Below are 21,445 nucleotides of genomic sequence, written 5' to 3' on the forward strand. Positions count from 1 at the left end.
GAGTTCAACACTCTCTGAGAAAAGAACTTTCTGAATTTCTTATTGGATTTATTAGTGACTATCTTATATTTATGGCCACTAGTTTTGGACTCCCCACAAGTGGAAACGATTAACACTGAAACTTTAAGACCGACCTGAGCTAAAGACAAATGCAAGGAAACAAGGACACAGGAAAAAGACAAACAGAAAATGACCTGCTGGTCCATCAAGGATGTCCCATTCAGTCATGTTGCAATGAGGTAACATGGCCCACTTATGCTTCTCACCTACCAGCAGTCATGTAATGTCCCGAGACAGGCAAAAAAATAGAAAAAAGACTGGGTAATTCAGGGAGGGGAGAGAATTCTGGGAAATTTCTCTCCGATCCATGAAGACTGTTAAAAATGAGTTCCAGGAAATGAACAGTGACCACGAGTTACATCACCCGACATCCCACCTATCTTTTATGACAATGGCCCAGAAATTCGGGTCGGGGGCTTCCCGCAGGTGCAAGCCCCCGACCTGCACTTACCTTGCGCGCCGGCCGTTGAGCTGTGGGCCCCCGTGGAATTCCAATCCGGGGCCTGCTCCAGCTGCCGGCGCGCAGTGCTTACGTATCCCAGGAGCGCAGTTAGTTCGAAGCGTCCTCTGGGATCACGTGGGCCATGGGGAGCCAATCGGAGCAGGGAATGCTCCATTCATAAGTCGGACAGGAAGTGATGTCAAACTTAGAAATACTACGGGCCCTTTCTTCTTACAAAACATCACTAAATCTTCAAATAAATTTTTTTTTTAAATCACATTTTTAAAATAAACAATAAATTAAATAACTATTATAAACAGTAATTTAAATTTTTGAAAAAAATAATTTTATTTTCCAACGGGGCTAAAAATAAACTTACCTTGCTTTAAAGTATTTAAAAATAATAAACCTGTGGAAAAAATGTTTTAATTTTAATTAATTCACCACTTACCTTGTAAAAAGCAGGCCTTACGCCTGTTTTTTACATTTCTAACTTCTGCAGACTTACCCTCCCGGGAAAACCTGTAAAAAAAAACGAAGTTCGATGCGCATGCGCAGCCTCTCCCGCGCACGTGTTCGATCTCTGAACCCCTGCTTTCAGGCGAACGGAAGTGCCGGTTTCCCGCGCATGCGCAGTGCATGCAGGAAACCGGCACTTCCATTGGGCCTACGGGTGAGTACCCCGTGCGTACTCACCCGTGGAGACCCGAATTTCTGGGCCATCTAGGCTTGCACTTCTATGCACTGCTGAGGGAGTGCTGCACTGTCGGAGGTGCTGTCTTTCAGATGAGACATTAAACCAAGGCCCCATCTTCCCTCTCGGGTTGATGTAAAAAAATCCCACAGCACTATTCGAAGAAGAGCAGCGGAGTTCTTTGCAGTGTCCTGGCCAATATTTATCCCTCAATCAACATCTAAAAACAGATCTGGTCACTGTGATATTGCTGTTTGTGGGAGCTTGCTGTATGCAGATTGGCTGCCACATTTCTTACATTACAACAGTGACTCCACTTCAAAATAAAGCATTTAATTGCCTGTGAAGCACTTTGGAATGTCCTGAGGTTGTGAAAGGCACTATGTAAATGCAAGTCTTTCATTTTCTCTTCCCACTGTTCCCATTCCCGAGATTCCCTTACCAGTACTCCGAGACCCAGCAACCTCCTTGCCCAAGGCTCTCACACCCTGCCACTGTCACCTCCATGACCATCCTTGCACACCCCTCTCCCACACTCCCAATACACTACACCCAGAGCCTTCCCTACTCCGATACCCTTCAACTCCTCCTACAACTCTCGCGCGCCACCCCAACACTGCTGAAACAACATCCCTGCCCCCACACTCCTGCTTACCTGCAACCGGGAGCATCTTTTAAAAAAGCAAGACGTAAAATTCAATGCATAGTTAAACAAATAATAAGTCATCGAGGCCACTGATTTACAAGTTTCACAAAAATGTCACATAATTTAAACTCCAAAATACCACCAATTCTTCGAAATAATACTTTGGGATAAAAATGCAATTTCACTTATTGGTGGATCTGATAATATATTGCGCACCATAATAACATAAAAGGTGTGCGCTGATGCAACATGAGCAACGCCAAGGGAGGTCTGCCTAAAAGGGGGTGGGGAGAGATAATTCATAAACTAAACTAACTTAGAGAGGATAAAACCCTTGGCCCAGATGGATTGCATCCGCACATGTTAAAAGTTATTGAAGAGATAGCAGAAGGACTATTACAAACATATAGGGGGAAAAATTCAGTTGTTTGCGCCTACCGTTAGTACCTTAAGAGGGCACTAATGATGCACAAAGCAACTAGCGCCCGGGCGCGGCGTTGTTTGCGCCGCTCGCGAAATTAACTAGACATTTTGCGGCGGCGCAAAACAGTGCCGCCACGATCTCTTGCGCCGGCAGATCGTGACGTCAGTCGAGTGCACAACGCCCCGGACTGGATATTGAGTGGCGCCCCCTGCCTTACCGCCTGCCGCTAGCAACGACAGGTTGAGGGGAGCGTTTTGCAGTCAGAAAGGGACTGGGGGAGTGCTATTTAAAGGCGACCGCTTCCTGCCGTTTTTTTGTTGGTGACATTTGTGCACCACGCATTCTGAGAGAGAGATAGAGAGACTTCTGGAGAGATTCAACGCTGTGTGAAGGGGTTTTGGGTACTGAGCAGCACTTTGCAGGTTCATTTTGATTTGCCCTTCCTTGTATCTATTTAGAAGAGATTGTGGGGGCTGCACTCTGAGCTCTTTCCCTGGGTCTCTCCATTGTTCTTTCCAGCAGATTTGATGTACAGGTCTCTCCAGGCCGAGATTCAAGGTTGCAATGAGCAGGATGTGGATGGAGAGGAAGATCAACCCTCCCCTTTAAGATAAAAACAGAAAATGCTAGAGAAACTCAGCAGGTCAAGCAACATCTGTGAAGACAGAAACAGAGTTAACGTTTCAGGTCAATGACCATTCGTCAGAACTCCTCTTTAAGAATTGGCCGATGCCAGTGTGTCTGTGTTCCATTGCTGACTGACATCACATGAGCTTCGCCAGCGCTGTGAGGTAGCGCCTCGCTCCTTGGCCTTTGCGCCTTAAGACAGATGTGAAGCGCCTGATTTAGCACTCCAATCACCTCCAGGGGCGGTAAAAGCCAAGTTTGCTGTCGGAGGCAATAATTAGCGCCAGGTGCTAAACTTTGCGCATGGCCGATAATGGCGCCCCAAACGGGGCGATACTGAATATTTCCCCCATAAAATTCATTAGAAAAGGGAATAGTGCCAGAGGACTGGCGGACAGCTAATGTTATTCCTATATTTAAAAAGGGAGATAGAACAAGTCCAGGGAACTGTAGACCAATTAGCTTAATGTCAGTCGTAGGAAAGATAATGAAATCATTATTCAAAGATGTAATAGGAAAAGATCTAGGAACTGAAAATATACTAAAGATTAGTCAGCACGGATTTCAAAAGGGAAGGTCATGCTTGACTAACCTTATTGAATTCTTTGTAGATAAGGGTAATGCAATAGATGTAATATATTTGGATTTTTAAAAGGCCTTCGATAAGGTACCACATAGTAGACTCATGACCAAGTTCAGAACATGTGGAGTCAGGAGACAAGTAGCAGAATGGATAGTAAGCTGGCTACAAAACAGAAAGCAAGAGTAGGGGTTAAGGGTCGTCACTCAGACTGGCAAAAGGTGGGAAGTGGTGTTCCGCAAGGATTGGTGCTGGGACCACTTTTGTTCACTGTTTACATAATCAATTTGGACTAGGGAATCAGAAGTACAATTTCAGAATTTGCAAACAACACCAAATTGGAGAGTGTAGTTAATAGGGGAGGACTGCGACAAAATACAGGAAGACATTAATAAACTTGCAGAATGGGCGTGTAATTAGCAAGTAGGAGGTGGTACATTTTGGTAGGAAGAATAAGGACATACTCCTTGGAACACAAGTGTCTAAATGGGATGGAGGAGCCGAGGGATCTGGGGGTACGGAGACACAAATCATTCAAAGTAGCAACACAGATTAATAAGGCCATAATAAGAGCACTGGGGTTCATTTCGAGAGGAATATGACTGGAAAGTAGAGAAATTATGTTAAATTTGTATCGAACCTTGGTTAGACCACACTTGGAGTACTGTGCACAGCTCTGGGCTCCATATTATAAAAAGGATATCGCGGCACCGGAGAAAGTGCAAAAAAGATCTACTAGAACGATACCAGAACTGAGAGGTTAGACCTATCTGGAAAGACTGAACAGGCTGGAGCTCCTTTCTCTAGAAAAGAGAAGACTGAGGGGTGACCTGACAGAGGTCTTTAAGATTATGAAAGGGGTTGTGAGGGTAGAAGTAGAGATGTTGTTTCCACTTGCGGGGGAGACCAAAACTAGAGGCCATAAATATAAGATAGCCACTAATAAATCCAATGAGGAATTCAGGAGAATCTTTACCCAGAGAGTGGTTAAAATGTGGAACTCACTACCACAAAGTGTAGTTGAGGCGACTAGCATAGATGTATTAAAGGGGAAGCTAGATTAACCTATGAGGGAGAAAGGAATAGAAGGATATGTTGATGGGGTTAGGTGAAGAAGGGTGGGAGGAGGCTCGTGTGGACCTGTTGGGCTGAGTAGCCTTTTTCTGTGCTGTAAATACTGTGTAATACTCCTACTATGTCATACTATATAGGAAACGTTGAGCAGTGCAATGGGGTCATGACACCATTGAAAGTTGAAATGTCAATATTTGGTAAGACCTTCAGGTCTGGCACTGCAGTGACAGCTGTGGATCAGTTGGTAGCACTCTCACCTCTGAGTCAGAAGGTTGTGGGTTCAAGTCCCAAACCTGAGATTTGAGCACATAATCTAGGCTGACACTTTAGTGTAGTACCAAGGGAGTGCTGCACTGTCAGAGGTGCCAGCTTTCGGATGAGACGTTAAATTGAGACCCCATCTGCCCTCTCAGGTGGACATAAAAGATCCCGTGGCATTATTTGAAGAGCAGCTGAGTTCTCACCATTGTCCTGGCCAATATTTATCCCTCAACCAATACCCCTAAAACAGATGGATTATCTTGTCATTATCACATTGTTGTTTGTGGGAGCTTGCTGTGCGCAATTTGGCTGCTGCATTTCCTACATTACAACAGTCACTGCACTTCAAAAAGTACTCCATTGGCTGTAAAGAACTTTGCGACGTTCTGAGGTCATGAAAGGTGCTATAGTAATACAAGTTCTTTCTTTTACAGTGTATACAAAAATTATGCAAAATTCTTTTGCTATTTTGGGTAATTCCAGACAAATTATGAATCTAACCATGCATTTGGCTACACTTGAACTGAAGCAAGAAAGAGATCCCGCGACTTTCTTATTTACAGAAACACAAACTTACCAGGTATCGCTCCTCATCTTTCATCCCTGGTGTTCGGATTTGATGATTCTGTTCAGACCGCCAGTCCCCAAAACGTCGGAAGAAGTAGTTTGACACAAACCGGCTAATCGGATCCCTGATTATATTGATGTAAACAGGCTGCTCCAATCCAAACCTAAGTCGAGAAATAATTAACTTGTAGCCCATCAATACAGAGAAATGATATTGGGTCAAAAGATCGGGATAATGAAACAGTTTGGGTGGAGGTAAGGAATAATAAGGGGAAAAAAACACTAGTGGGCGTAGTCCATAGGCCTCCGAACAGTGGCAACTCTGTTGGACGGCGTGTCAATCAGGAAATAGTTGAGGCTTGTAATAAGGGAACATCTATAATTATGGGGGATTTTAACTATCATATTAATTGGACAAATCAAATTGGGCAGGGCTGCCTTGAGGATGAGTTCATTGAGTGTACTAGGGATGGTTTCTTGAGCAGTATGTAACTGAATCGACCAGGGGGCAAGCAACCTTAGATCTGGTCCTGTGTAACGAGACAGGATTAATTAAAAATGTCCTAGTAAAGGATCCCCTTGGAATGAGTGACCATAACATGGTTGAATTCCATATTCAATTAGAGGGTGAGAAGGTTGGATCTCAAACAAGCGTGCTAAGCTTGAATAAAGGAGACTATGAAGGTATGAGAGCGGAATTGAGTAGAGTGGATTGGGAAAATAGATTAAAGGGTAAGACGATACATGATCAGTGGTGTACATTTAAGGAGTTATTTTACAACTTCCAAAAAATATATATTCCACTGAGAAGAAAAGGGTGTAAAAGAAAAGACAGCCATCCGTGGCTAAGTAAAGAAATTAAGGATAGTATTCGACTAAAAACAAGGGCATATAAGGTAGCCAAATCTAGTGGGAGGATAGAGGATTGGGAAAACTTTAAAAGACAGCAAAAAATAACAAAAAGATTGATTAAGAAAAGGAAGATAGATTATGAAAGTAAATTAGCAAAAAATATAAAAACAGATAGTAAGAGTTTTTATAGTTATATAAAAAGAAAAAGGGTGGCTAAAGTAAATGTTGGTCCCTTAGAGGATGAGACCGGGAAATTAATGGTGGGAAATATGGAGATGGCAAAAACACTGAATGAATATTTTGTATCAGTCTTTACAGTAGAGGACACTAAGAATATCCCAACACTGGACAAACAGGGGGCTATAGGGGGGGAGGAGCTAAACACAATCAAAATCACTAAGGAAGTGGTACTCGGTAAAATAATGGGATTCAAGGCGGATAAATCACCTGGACCTGATGGCTTACATCCTAGGGTCTTGAGGGAAGTGGCGGTAGGGATTGTGGATGCATTGGTAATAATTTTCCAAAACTCCCTGGACTCGGCAAAGGTCCCGGCAGACTGGAAAACTGCTAATGTAACACCCTTATTTAAAAAGGGCAGCAGACAGAAGGCTGGAAACTATAGACCGGTTAGCCTAACATCTGTGGTAGGTAAAATTTTGGAGTCCATTATTAAGGAGACAGTAACAGGACATTTGGATAATCATAATTTAATAGGACAAAGTCAGCATGGTTTTATGAAGGGGAAGTCATGTTTGACAAATTTGCTGGAGTTCTTTGAGGAAGTAACATATAGGGTGGATAAAGGGGAACCAGTGGACGTAGTGTATTTAGACTTCCAGAAGGCATTTGACAAGGTGCCACACAAAAGATTATTGCTTAAGATAAGAAATCACGGGATTGGGGGTAATATTCTGGCATGGATAGAGGATTGGCTATCTAACAGAAGGCAGAGAGTTAGGATAAATGGTTCATTCTCAGACTGGCAATCAGTAACTAGTGGTGTTCCGCAGGGGTCAGTGCTGGGTCCCCAACTCTTTACAATCTATATTAACGATTTGGAGGAGGGGACCGAGTGTAACATATCAAAGTTTGCAGATGATACTAAGATGGGAGGGAAAGTAGTGAGTGAGGAGGACATAAAAAACCTGCAAGGGGACATCGACAGGCTAAGTAAGTGGGCAGAGATTTGGCAGATGGAATACAATGCTGGAAAGTGTGAGGTTATGCACTTTGGCAGGAAAAATCGTAGAGCAAGTTATTATCTTAATGGCAAGAAACTGGAAAGTACTGAAGTACAAAGGGATCTGGGGGTCCTGGTGCACGAAACTCAAAAGGTTAGTATGCAGGTGCAGCAAGTGATTAAGAAGGCCAATGGAATGTTGGCTTTCATTGCTAGGGGGATAGAATATAAAAATAGGGAGGTATTGCTTCAGTTGTACAAGGTATTGGTGAGACCGCACCTGGAATACTGCGTACAGTTTTGGTGTCCATACTTAAGAAAGGACATACTTGCTCTCGAGTCAGTACAAAGAAGGTGCTCTCGAGTCAGTACAAAGAAGGTTCACTCGGTTAATCCCGGGGATGAGGGGATGGACATATGAGGAGAGGTTGAGTAGATTGGGACTCTACTCATTGGAGTTCAGAAGAATGAGAGGCGATCTTATTGAAACATATAAGATTGTGAAGGGGTTGGATCGGGTGGATGCGGGGAGGATGTTCCCGATGATGGGTGAAACTAGAACTAGGGGGCATAGTCTTAGAATAAGGGGCTGCTCTTTCAAAACTGAGATGAGGAGGAACTACTTCACTCAGAGGGTGGTAGGTCCATGGAATATGCTGCCCCAAAAAGCTGTAGAAGCTACATCATTACATAAATTTAAAACAGGAATAGACAGTTTCCTAGAAGTAAAGGGAATTAAGGGTTATGGGGAGCGGGCAGGAATTTGGACATGAGTCTAGGTTTGGATCGGTCATGGCCCTGTGGGTAGCGGAGCGGGCCCAGGGGCCGTGTAGCCTGATCCTGCTCCTATTTCATGTGTCTAATTCTGTTAGATTCAGGAGATGGTTCTGTGATAGTGGATTGGCGGTTTGGATCAGATCAGCCATGATCTTATTGAATGGCGGAGCAGGCTCGAGGGGCCGATTGGCCTACTCCTGCTCCTATTTCTTATGTTATGTTCAAACACTACTACAAAACTTACAGCGCTTAATGGCACAATTTTGAAATGTCAGCAAAAATCAGTCTAACCGCTCATATACAAAACAATACAGCCTGTTGCAAATTCTTATATGCTATTGTACCGTGTCTAAATCGGAGTTACGCAGTTGCACTGATAACCACTTGGAGGAGCCACTGCTTCTTCCTCTCTATAATGTATATTCTATAAAAGATGCTGCAACTGTGACCCTACAGCTCTGCTTTCTACTAAATCTCCCCACATCTGGGGTAACCGATTTCAACAAAGCAGAAGCGAGCAGCACATCCTGCACTGTCTCATCAGGAAGAGTTATGATCGCTCGAATCAAGCTCGGAATATTCCTCAGTGTATACCTCAAACCTTGGGGTTGTGTTTGAATAAAGCATTAAAGCATTATTCCATACCAAGCTCACGCCACGCTCTGAACACATGTCTACCACAAATATCACTATGGGGTGCAAGTGTCCTGATTTTTTGAATCATACAGTGCAGAAGGCCATTCAGCCTATTGTGCCTGTCCTGGCTCTTTGAAAAAGCTATCCAATTAGTCGCACTCTGCTGCTCTTTCGCCATAATCCTGCAAATTGTTCATTTTCAAGTATATATCCAATTCCCTTTTGAAAGTTATGATTGAATGTGCTTCTACCACCTTTTCAGGCAGTGCATTCCGGATCATAACAGCTCGCTGCGTAAAATCTCATCTTCCCTGTTTTTTTTGCCAATTACCTTAAAAAATTTTGTCGGAGATTGTCTACAATAAGCTTCAGTTTCAACAAAGCATTAAATGGGAGGAGGATTGTTTCAAAGTGATCACTGTTGATATCTCTGCCTAGCCTTTTAGAAACATAAACATAGAAACATAGAAGATAGGAGCAGGAGTAGGCCATTCGGCCCTTCGAGCCTGCTCCGCCATTCAACGAGATCATGGCTGATCATCCAAACCCTAGCACCCAGTCCCTACACCGACAGCCATCCCACCCAAGCCCTATCCTCGTAACCCCACGTATTTAATCCCCCCTAACACTAAGGGCCAATTTTTATCATGGCCAATCAACCTAACCCGCACATCTTTGGACTGTGGGAGGAAACCGGAGCACCTGGAGGAAACCCACGCAAACACGGGGGGAATGTGCAAACTCCACACAGTCACCCGAGGCCGGATTTGAACCCGGGTCCCTGGCGCTGTGAGACAACAGTGCTAACCACTATGCCACCGTGCTGAGACATAGTATATATAAAACTACACACAAAAAGTACCACTTAAGCACTATGTGACAACAAATACCTGTTTCAGCACTAAATATCCAACACTATAACTTTTGAAAGTAGTACTTAATTATTTAGGTCAGAATTTCAGAGAGAGGTGAGGTGAATATTCCAGCTACGAGTTCATAAATATTATGTAGATTTGTGAAACTGGAACTGCTTCAAAGACTGGCATCAGTTCTCCATTAACATTACCTGATCAATGCTGGGTAAATCCAATGCCAATGTCTATATTGAAAATCAAGTTATCTAGGATTTGCTGACTTCTTAGTATGTCACCTTTGGCTCAGTGGGTAGCACGCTCGCCCGAGTCAGAGGGCCATGAGTTCGAGCTCCACTCCAGAGACTTGAGCACATAATCCAGGCTGACAGTCCTAGTGCAGTACTGAGGAAGCGCTGAACTGTCGAAGGTGCCTTTTGGGTGAGACGTTAAACCAACGTCTGTCCTCTCAGGTGAACGTAGAAGACCCCATGGCACTATTCGAAGAGGAGCAGGGCGTTCTCCTGGTGTCTTTCTGACCCTATCTCTCCTACTTTAACTTATGACAGACGTCCTGCCACCCCCTCAACTGTGTGTGAAGGTAAACCCGGCCTGGTATCTTATTCCCAATGAGCATAAACTTAGCTTTCCCCTTTCCTGCAAAGAACAAATCCCCACCTCCCGTGGACTGGAAGCTTGCCTCTGCCAACCCCCACCTAGAACAAATTCAAGCCTATTTGTTCAACTGATCAGTGGGAAATCTTCAATTACAAGATACACGAGGTACAAAATAAATATATTCCTATAAGGTGAAAGGGGGTGCAGCAAAAGAATTGAGAAATAGAAAGAGTAAAACTAAACTGAAACCTAAAAGGGAGACATGCATTAGGGTTAACAATACTAAAGTTAATCATGTGGACGCAGAGTGGTGAGAAAGTGGAATTCGCTAACACATGGAGTAGTTGAGGCGAATAGCATTGATGTATTTAAGGAGAGAATGAAATAGAAGGATATGTTTATAGGGCAAGATGAAGTAGGGTGGGAGGAGGCTCATGTGGAGCATAAACACCGGCATTGACCAGTTGGGCTGAATGGCCCGTTTCTGTGCTGTAGCATTCTATGTCATTCCTGCTCCCCAATGAGCAGTAACCCATCCCCTATTCAATCAGAAGCAAATTTCCCCCTCCCCACATGCTGAGAAACAACTCACGCCTCTTCCTACCTCTCACCCAGAAGAAACAGCATCACCCCACACCCCCAAAACCCTGGGCTGAAAACCTACTTCTCTGTAAACCCCCTCCCATCCCACTCCAGTACAAGCCAAATGTTCTTTGCCCCTCCTTCCCCAGAGATGGAATTGGACCCCTGGCACAATGCAGCTGCTCACTCCCACTGGAAAAAAAACATTTTTTGTGGTTCAGCTTTGGCTAGCACCCAACCCTTCTGCGTCCACCACTGCCCCTCTACTCACTCCCCTGGCCCCATCTCTTTTGCCCTCCCCCTCAGTGTCCACCTTCCCACTCTGCTCTTTTCCTTCCCCCCACCAGTAAAGAAATGGGCTCTGGTCCAGTGTCACATACTCCGTCACTGGCTTCTGTTGGTCCCTTTCTGTCCTGCTCCCCTCCTTTGTTTCTCCTTCCTTATATCCTCCTCTCCATCCCTTGTCTCTCCCTATACCTCCCCCTCCTATCTCCCGTCTCCTCCTCTCAAGCCTCAGCACCCTTTCCCCATTAGGGTCCAGATATTCCACTGCTTTATAACCTGCTTAACCTGAAAACTGGACTTTCAGAAGGCTTTCGATAAGGTCCCGCATAAGAGATTAGCGTGTAAAGTTAAAGCACATGGGATTGGGGGCAAGGTACTGACTTGGTTGGCAGACAGGAAGCAAAGAGTTGGAATAAACGGCTCTTTTTCCGAGTGGCAGGCAGTGACTAGTGGGGTACTACAGGGATCGGTGCTAGGACCCCAGCTATTCACAATATATATAAATGATCTAGACGAGGGAACTAGATATAATATCTCCAAGTTTGCAGACGACACAAAGCTGGGTGGGTGTGTGTGCTGTGAGGAGGATGCCGAGAAACTCCAGTATGATTTGGACAGGTTGGGTGATTGGGCAGAAGCATGGCAGATGCAGTATAATGTGGATAAATGCGAGGTTATCCACTTTGGTGGCAAAAACAGGAAAGCAGATTATCTGAATGGCAATAGATTGGGAGAAGGGGAAGTGCAACGAGACCTAGGTGTCCTTGTGCACCAGTCGCTGAAGGTAAGCATGCAGGTGCAGCAGGCGGTTAAGAAGGCAAATGGTATGTTGGCCTTTGTAGCGAGAGGGTTTGAGTACAGGAACAAGGATGTCTTGCTGCAGTTGTACAGGGCCTTGGTGAGACCACATCTTGAGTATTGTGTGCAGTTTTGCTCGCCTTATCTGAGGAAGGATGTTCTTGCCATGGAAGGAGTTCAGCGAAGATTCACCAGGCTGATACCTGGGATGGCAGGAATGAACGTATGAGGAGAGATTGGGTCGATTGGGCTTATACTCGCTGGAGTTTAGAAGAATGAGAGGGGATCTCATTGAAACTTATAAAATTTAAAAAGGACTGGACAGCCTGGATGCAGGAAGGATGTTCCCGATGGCCGGGGAGTCCAGAACCAGGGGTCACAGTCTAACGATAAGGGGTAAGCCATTTAGGACAGAGGAGGAATTTCTTCACCCAGAGAGTGGTGAACCTGTGGAATTCTCTGCCACAGAGGGCGGTGGAGGCCAGTTCATTAAATATATTCAAGAAGGAGTTGGATATATTTCTTAAGGCTAAAGGGATGAAGGGATATGGGGAGAAGGCAGGGACAGGGTACTGAATTTGGATGATCAGCCATGATCTCATTGAATGGTGGAGCAGGCTCAAGGGGCCGAATGGCCTACTCCTGCTCCTATCTTCTATGTTTCTATGGTCTTGATGCACCATGTGCAATGCCACGAGAGGTCTACTAGCAATCGGTACATAATATTGTGCACAATTCTCCATGTTATAAAAAGGATTTAGAGGCACTGGAGAAGGTGCAAAAAAGATTTACGAGGATGATACCAGAACTGAGAGGTTATAACTATCAGAAAAGTGATGACTGAGAGGTGACCCGATAGAGATCTTTAAAATAATGAAAGAGTTTGATGGGGTAGATATAGAGAAAAATTTCCCACTTGTGGGGGAATCCAAAATAGGGGCCATAAATATAAGATAGTCAGTAATAAATCTAAAAGGGAATTCAGGAGAAACTTCTTCACCCAAAGAGTGGTTAGAATGTGGCACTCGATACCAAATGGAGTGGTTGAGGCGAATAGCACAGATTTAAGGGGAAGCTGAAGTGTCCTTAGGTGGATGTGCTCAATTCCTGGAGTAGGGCTTGAACCCACGAGCTTCTGAGGGAAGAGAGCTACCACTGAGCCAAGGCTGACACTTGCATGATACGCAGAGTGACAGGAATCTTGTCAGTCATGTGGAAATGACTTATGAAATGATACTGGGCAGCCTGCTGGTGGCGCTGTCCAGGGAGAGTATAAATACTCGGGCATGGGCCCAGCTTGCTCAGGACATTCTTTAACAGGAACTAGTGAAGGACACAACTAGATCTCCATGTTGAAAAACAGTTGATTAAAGCCTTGTTTAATACTTAAACCAAGTGCCTAGTAGTTTTCTTGCAGCACAGAGGATTAACTGTTTGTTAGTAATTCAGATTACTTGTGGTATTTAGTTCAGAAGAGATGCAGTACTATATTAAGGGAGGATTTCACAACTGTGCACACAGAAAACAGCTGCATTTATTACCTTGTAAAGTTAAGGAAATGGACATGTCGTGTATACAAGTACGGTTTTTCTCCAATGCTGATATTATTTATTAATTCCATCTGCAAAAATAGTAGAAAGACAGAAAAGTCATGGGTCTTAAAAAGAGAAGTAATTTAGCTCCTGGCACAGGGCTGTGGTAACTTGCCCACTGCTTGTCCAATCAACCCTACCCAAGGAGGGCAACGGCTTCCAGGGTTATCAGAAGCAGAGTGGGAATACAAATTCAGTAGCAGTTCCCAGTTAATGAGCCAGGCTGGCTGGCCGACCATGGACCGTGCCCAGGATGACTGTGGACCTGCAAGGCTCGGGGAGCGATTGACAATGGAGGGTTGACACCATGAAGCCAGCTTGACCCCCAAAGGGACCTCTCTTCCAGGAGGGATAGTCACTCGTTGGTCATTAGACAATGGAAGCGCACGAGTTTGAACCCTTGTTAGGCAGCACATCATAAAAAGCAGCTGCTTGCCACTCTGTGACCCTGTAAGAATATATGTAACTCTGGATGCACGGGTCAGCAGGCCCAACGTCCTCCTGCTTCATCAGCAATAGGTGGATGATGCAGCTCAGTACAGATAAGTATAAAATCATTATAGAAGCAATGAAGAAGTATTTGTTTAAATGGAACAATATACAACAACAACAACTTGTATTTATATAGCGTCTGTAATGTGGTAAAACGTCCCAAGGCGCTGCACAGGAGCATTTTAAGACAAAAAATTTGACACCGATCCACATAAGGATAAATTAAGGCAGGGGACCAAAAACTTGGTCAAAGAGGTAGGTTTTAAGGAGTGGCTTAAAGGAGGAAAGAGAGGCGGACAGGTTTAGGCAGGGAATTCAAGAGCTTAGGGCCTCGGCAACAGAAGGCACGGCCACCAAAGGTTGAGCGATTATAATCAGGGATGCTCAAGAGGGCAGAATTGGAGGAGCGCAGATATCTCGGGGGTGTTGTGGGGCTGGAGATTACAGAGATAGGGAGGGGCGAGGCCATGGAGGGATTTGAAAACAAGAATGAGAATTTTGAAATCGAGGCGCTGCTTAGCTGAGAGCCAATGTAGGTCAGCGAGCACAGGTGAGATGGGCGAACGGGACTTGGTATGGGTTAGGACATGGGCAGCTGAGTTTTGGATGACCTCAAGTTTACGTAGGGTAGAATGTGGGAGGCCAGCCAGGAGCGCATTGGAATAGTCAAGTCTAGAGGTAACAAAGGCATGGATGAGGGTTTCAGCAGCGGATGAGCTGAGGCAAGGGCGGAGATGGGTGATGTTACGGAGGTGGAAGTAGGCGGTCTTTGTTATGCTGCGGATATGTGGTCGGAAGCTTATTTCAGGGTCAAAATGACACCAAGGTTGCGAACAGTGTGGTTCAGCCTCAGACAGAAGTTAGGGAAAGGGATGGAGTCAGTGGCTAGGGAACGGAGTTTGTGGCGGGGACCGAAAACAATGGCTTCAGTCTTCCTAATATTTAATTGGAGAAAATTTTTGCTCATCCAGAACTGTATATCGGACAAGCAGTTTGACAATTTAGAGGCCGTGGAGGGGTCGAGAGAAGAGGTAGTGAGGTAGAGCTGGGTGTCGTCAGCGTACATGTGGAAACTGACGGTGTTTTCAGATGATGTCGCCAAGGGGCAACATGTAGATGAGAAATAGGAGCAATATACACCATGCTGATTAGTAAGAGATCTAGCGATTATGGTGGATAAATTCATGAAATCAGCCCGTGCTTGGCTGCAGTGAAAAAAAAGGCAAAGGCCAACGTTAGCAGAGGGATGGGATTGTTGCTGGTCAGAACCCATGTACCATGTAGAGCACAATGTGCAGTTCTGGTCACCTCGTCACTCATTACCATCGAGAGGCTGCAGAGGTTGTGTACTGAAAATGATCATGGGTATCGGGATTCTAAGTTATCAGCAACGGTGAAGGGAGTTAGGCTCGCTTTCTTCAAAAGGAGACTTGGGAAGCGTGCAGCTCACCTGCTCATTTTTATTTAGCCTGGTTTTGTTGTGAATGTCTGAATTTATGAGGGTGAAATGGTTTCTCTCCGTTAGAACTCTCAGCAGCTGCACCACGGTCCGGCTACCGCATTTTCCGACTCTGTTGTAAACCAGCTGGCTGGGGAATGGCAGAACCTGAACAGAACGAAAATGCACAGCACATTAAATAGCCGCTGTAGGGGCATCTCAGCCGTGGTAATACTGCAGGAAATCATTTGGCACTCCCCGAACTACAGCACAGTTTCACCTCTTGACCAATCTTCATACATGAGTATCAGCTAGCCACCCGACCATACAGAATATCTTAACGAGCCCAGTCATTACCTCTCCAGATGTACACATGCATTAGGCCGCACGCACAGACAGGCACCCACGCATGTACACTTTGTGGCAGGGGTCACAGGATAACAATTAAAAGCAGTAATCCTGGCTGATACTTGCCTTCTCTACCCCTATCAATGTCCCGTTTGCCTGCTGCACTGGAGAAACCCAGCAGTCGCTGAGCGCCCATTGCGAACAGGTGCTGTAATGGAGGGATGCAGGGAAATTAATTAAAAAAATTCTTAGCTGGCTCTGACCTTCCACTAGGGTCATCCAACTTTCCTGCAGCTGGACTGCTGGCTGTCTAAAGGCCAACATTGTTGGGGCATCTTTGCCCTCTTCCCACCCTGTGCCCCCGCCAGAAAGTCCTTTTGCCCTGGTTACTCCCAGCAGTTTATATGCTGAATACGCTGCCTCAGTCAACACACTGCTCTCCTAGTGTCATGTGCAACACGCTGAGAGCCATAAAGAAAGACTTGCATTTATATAGCGCCTTTCACAACCACCAGACGTCTCAAAGCACTTCGCAGCCAATGAAGTACTTTTTGAAGTGTAGTCACTGTTGTAATGTGGGAAACGCGGCAGCCAATTTGCACACAGCAAGCTCCCACAAACAGCAATGTGATAATGACCAAATAATCTGTTTTTGTTATGTTGATTGAGGGATAAATATTGACCAGGACACCAGGGATAACTCCCCTGCTCTTCTTCGAAATAGTGCTATGGGATCTTTTACGTCCACCTGAGAGAGCAGACGGGGCCTCGGTTTAACGTCTCATCCGAAAGACGGCACCTCCGACAGTGCAGCACTCCCTCAGCACAGCACTGGAGTGTCAGCCTAGATTTATGTGCTCAAGTCCCTGGAGTGGGACTTGAACCCACAACCTTCTGACTCAGAGGCGAGTGTGCTACCAACTGAGGTTCATTGTCACCATAGTTAAATATTCAAATGAGATAACCTCATATTACTGGAGCGAGCCTTTGGCTCAGTGGTAGTATTCCTGTCTCTGACTTAGAAGGTACTGGGTTCAAACCCCGCTCCAGACAGTCTCAGTGAGTGGAGACTGGAGCTTTGAATTCTGGGCTGATATCCATCGCGATACCCGCGTCCCCATTGTATGGGTTCTGGGAGCCCATAAATCCCTCCCACTGCATAGGACTAGCCTCATCGGCTGGTAGAATGTTGATTACGGCCATGGAAGTCGTGTTCACGTTGCGGTCTGTCAGACTGTTAAACAGCCTGTGAATCCTTCCACTACTTCACACTGTTCTCCCAGGGAAGAGAGTGAGTAGACAAAAACAACCGCCGTATTACTGTGCAAAGTTAACTCCTTTGAGGGCTTTGGTAGCACCAGTCCCAGCAGCGTCACACACTGGGATCCACTGTCCCAACTGTGGAGGTACTTCGTTTGTTTGATGAGGCCATGTGTGGTATGGCCCATTCAGTGCCAAGGCATAGGATGCATAGAGTCATAGAGTCATAGAGTAATACAGCACGGATAGAGGCCCTTCGGCCCATCGTGTCCATGCCGGCCATCAAGCCCTGTCTAATCTAATCCCATATTCCAGCATTTGGCCCGTAGCCTTGTATGCTATGGCATTTCAAATGCTCATCCAAATGCTTCTTAAATGTTGTGAGGGTTTCTGCCTCCACAACCCTTTCAGGCAGTGAGTTCCAGACTCCAACCACCCTCTGGGTGAAAAAGTTCTTTCTCAAATCCCCTCTAAACCTCCCGCCCTTTACCTTGAATCTATGCCCCCTAGTTATTGACCCCTCTACTAAGGGGAAAAGCTCCTCAGCATCCATCCTATCTATGCCCCTCACAATTTTGTACACCTCAATCATGTCCCCCCTCAGCCTCCTCTGCTCCAAGGAAAACAAACCCAATCTGCCCAGTCTCTCTTCATAGCTGAAGCGCTCCAGCCCTGGTAACATCCTGGTGAACCTCCTCTGCACCCTCTCTAACGCGATCACATCTTTCCTGTAGTGTGGCGACCAGAACTGCACACAGTATTCCAGCTGTGGCCTAACCAGTGTTTTATACAGCTCCATCATAACCTCCTTGCTCTTATATTCAATGCCTCGGCTAATGAAGGCAAGTATCCCATATGCCTTTTTTACCACCTTATCCACCTGTTCCGCCGCCTTCAGGGATCTGTGTACCTGCACACCCAGATCCCTCTGACCCTCCGTCTTGCCTAGGGTCTTTCCCTTCATTGTGTATTCCCTTGCCTTGTTAGACCCCCCAAAGTGCATCACCTCGCACTTTTCCGGGTTAAATTCCATTTGCCACTGTTCCGCCCATCTGACCAACCCATCTATATCGTTCTGCAGACTGAGGCTACCCTCCTCGCTATTTACCACCCTACCAATTTTAGTATCATCCGCGAATTTACTGATCATACCCTTTACATTCATATCCAAGTCATTAATGTAGACCACAAACAGCAAGGGACCCAGCACCGATCCCTGTGGTACCCCACTGGCCACAGGTTTCCAGTCACAAAAACAACCTTCGACCATCACCCTCTGCCTTCTGCCACTAAGCCAGTTTTGTATCCAATGTGCCAAGGCACCCTGGATTCCATGGGCTCTTACCTTCTTGACCAGTCTCCTGTGCGGGACTTTATCGAAGGCCTTACTGAAATCCATGTATACCACATCCACTGCGTTACCCTCATCCACACACCTAGTCACCCCCTCAAAAAATTCAATCAAATTAGTCAGACATGATCTTCCCTTGACAAAGCCATGTTGACTATCCCTGATTAATCCTTGCCTCTCCAAGTGGAGACAAATTTTGTCCCTCAGGATTTTTTCCAGTAATTTTCCTACCACTGATGTTAGGCTCACTGGCCTGTAGTTCCCCGGTTTTTCCCTACTACCCTTCTTGAATAATGGTACTACATTAGCGGCTCTCCAGTCCTCTGGCACATCCCCTGTGGCCAGAGAGGTCCTGAATATATGTGTTAGAGCCCCCGCAATCTCCTCCTTTGCCTCACACAGCAGCCTGGGGTACATTTCATCCGGGCCTGGGGATTTATCCATTTTTAGGCCAGCTAAAACCGCCAATACCTCCTCCCTCTCGATGTTAATATGTTCGAGCATATCACAGTCCCCCCGCCCTATTTCTATGTCTACATCGTCCTTCTCCATAGTGAAAACAGATGCAAAAAATTCATTTAGAACCCCTCCTACATCTTCCGGCTCCACACACAGATTGCCACTTTTGTCCCTAATGGGCCCTATTTTTTCCCTAGTTATCCTTTTACCCTTAATATACTTATAAAACATCTTCGGATTTTCCTTTATTTTGCTCGCCAGTGTTATTTCATGGCCCCTCCTTGATCTCCTAATTTCTTTTTTAAGTATCCCCCTGCACTTTTTGTACTCCTCTAGGGCTTCCTCCGTCTTTAGCCTTTTGTATCTACCAAAAGCCCTCCTTTTTTTCCTAATCCATTCCCGTATATCCCCTGACATCCACGGTTCCCTGTGGTTTTTGGAACCACTCTTGACATTTATGGGAACATGTTGCCCTTGTATGATCTCAATCTCCCTTCTGAAAGCCTCCCATTGCTCCGATGCGGATTTTCCTACAAGTAGCTGATCCCAGTCCATTTTGGCCAGATCCTGCCTTATCCTATTAAAATCGGCCTTCCCCCAATTTAGAACCTTTATTTCCGGCCCATCCCTGTCCTTTTCCATGACCACCTTAAATCTTACCATATTATGGTCACTATCACCAAAGTGCTCACCTACTAGCACTTTTTCCACTTGGCCGGCCACATTCCCTAGAATTAGGTCCAGTACCGCCCCCTCTCTTGTAGGACTTTCTACATGCTGGCTCAAAAAGCTCTCCTGGATGCACTTTAAGAATTCTACACCCTCTGAGCCTTTCACACTTTGACTATCCCAGTTAATATTGGGGAAGTTGAAATCCCCCATTATTATTACCCTATTATTTGCACATTTCTCTGAGATTTGCCTACATATCTGTTCCTCTATTTCCCCCTGACTGTTTGGAGGCCTATAGTACACTCCCAGCAAAGTGCTTGCCCCCTTTTTGTTTTTAAGCTCCACCCATATGGCCTCATTAGAGGACCCTGCTAATATATCATCCCTCCTTACTGCAGTAATTGACTCCTTAATTAATATTGCGACACCCCCTCCTCTTATACCTCCCCCTCTGTCTCGCCTGAAGATTCTGTACCCCGGAATATTGAGCTGCCAGTCTTGCCCCTCCCTCAACCATGTCTCCGTGATAGCAGGAGTAAGACACCATGACATTGTCTAAATGAGGAAAGTGTACTGCTGATGGAATTGATGTGAAATTCCAGTCACCTTGAGAATTACTTTAGATACAATAAACTGACTATAGAGTATAACTTAGTTCAAATTATTTGAACTATAAAATCACATTTGACACAATTTGAAAACCATGCACTCCCAAATTCCAGACTCAAAAACGTTTCTGATCTTTCATGTGATTCTAATTTCCCTACCCACTCTAGCTTGACAACAATATGAAAGGCAACGAAGTTACAATTTGGACTAGACTCAAGAGTTTTATTTTAAATTAATCGTGGTATCTTCAATTTAGTACCACAACTAGGTCAAAGGAGAGAATCAAAATAACACGATGCAGTATGAGAAATATTTAAGACTACTTTATAATTAGTTTAAAATCAAAACTGTCACGCGGTTAGACCTGAGAAACCATGGCATCAAGTTATAAAAAGTTTCTCGAAGATCCCTGATGACTAGGAAGGTCAAAGGTTAGATCTTTGTTCTGTGCTGAGTTTGGCCAATACGGGGGGGGGGGGGGGGGGAGAATACAAGTTATATTAATACCTCTGAGCTAGGGGAAAACAAAATTAATCCGATTACCACTCCTGATCCCCATTAGGTGGCCCCAGCTGAATATCGGGTTAGGATAGGACAAGATTGGACTTGTGACGTTCTCCTTCCTCTCAGTTTCTGACACACACACACACATACCCCTCCCCCCACAATCTGCCAGCTCTCACTGCTTGGATTCACCGGAAATCTACTGGCACTCATAGAATTGAACACACCATTACTGAGCAGTTCCAAAGTGGGAAAGAAAACAAGCACTGGAGGAACTGTTCCGCAGAGTTCTCTTCCCCCTCGGGATGAGAAATGTAATTTCCCCACACCCCCCCACAATATGCTCACGAGACTTGTTTCAGAATTCAGACAGAAAGTGTTTGAAGCTTATACAAGCAACACACTGAGCTGATTCCTAAAACCAACGCTATTAATACCACAGAAGATCACTGTGTCACTTTTGTGGTTTAAATATTTGACGTAGACACAGAGACCCGCAGTTCCATAACTAACCTAATGTGTATGTCAAACCAGTCTGCTTACCAAACAGTGTGTGTCTGTTCTGATCCAGGCCTGGAGTTTGCATACCTGCTGTTTCCAGAACCACTGTGCTGCGTTCATGCCAGGGGCTAAATGAAAGTCTTTATTTGAGCTGAGAACCAGCACACAAACAGAAAGTTTCAACTATGCTAATTTAAAAAAAACTAAACCAGTGTCTGCTGAAAAAGAAACAGCTTACTGAGGTCACAAGGCAGTATTTATG

At 45.2% G+C, this 21,445-nt stretch overlaps 1 protein-coding gene across 6 annotated transcripts in view; it reads right to left on the minus strand.

Moving 5' to 3' along the window:
* Nucleotides 1–21,445, minus strand: part of LOC147121521 (uronyl 2-sulfotransferase-like) — a 122,444-nt gene that overhangs the window by 64,132 nt on the left and 36,867 nt on the right. For 3 of the 6 annotated variants that reach the window (XM_085981843.1, XM_085981846.1, XM_085981847.1), the window contains exons 3-6: nucleotides 15,492–15,647; nucleotides 13,499–13,578; nucleotides 5,386–5,539; nucleotides 3,486–3,638 (exon numbers count right to left, since the gene is read on the minus strand). In XM_085981843.1, coding sequence (XP_085837969.1) covers nucleotides 3,486–3,638; nucleotides 5,386–5,539; nucleotides 13,499–13,578; nucleotides 15,492–15,647 — 543 coding nt within the window. The remainder of the gene's footprint in view (nucleotides 1–3,485; nucleotides 3,639–5,385; nucleotides 5,540–13,498; nucleotides 13,579–15,491; nucleotides 15,648–21,445) is intronic. The other 3 variants (XM_085981844.1, XM_085981849.1, XM_085981848.1) reach the window with 1 other exon arrangement.

Source organism: Somniosus microcephalus, chromosome 3 (assembly GCF_052327205.1).
Source record: "Somniosus microcephalus isolate GS21.2 chromosome 3, FLI_Smic_1.0, whole genome shotgun sequence".
NCBI classification, from domain to species: domain Eukaryota; kingdom Metazoa; phylum Chordata; class Chondrichthyes; order Squaliformes; family Somniosidae; genus Somniosus; species Somniosus microcephalus.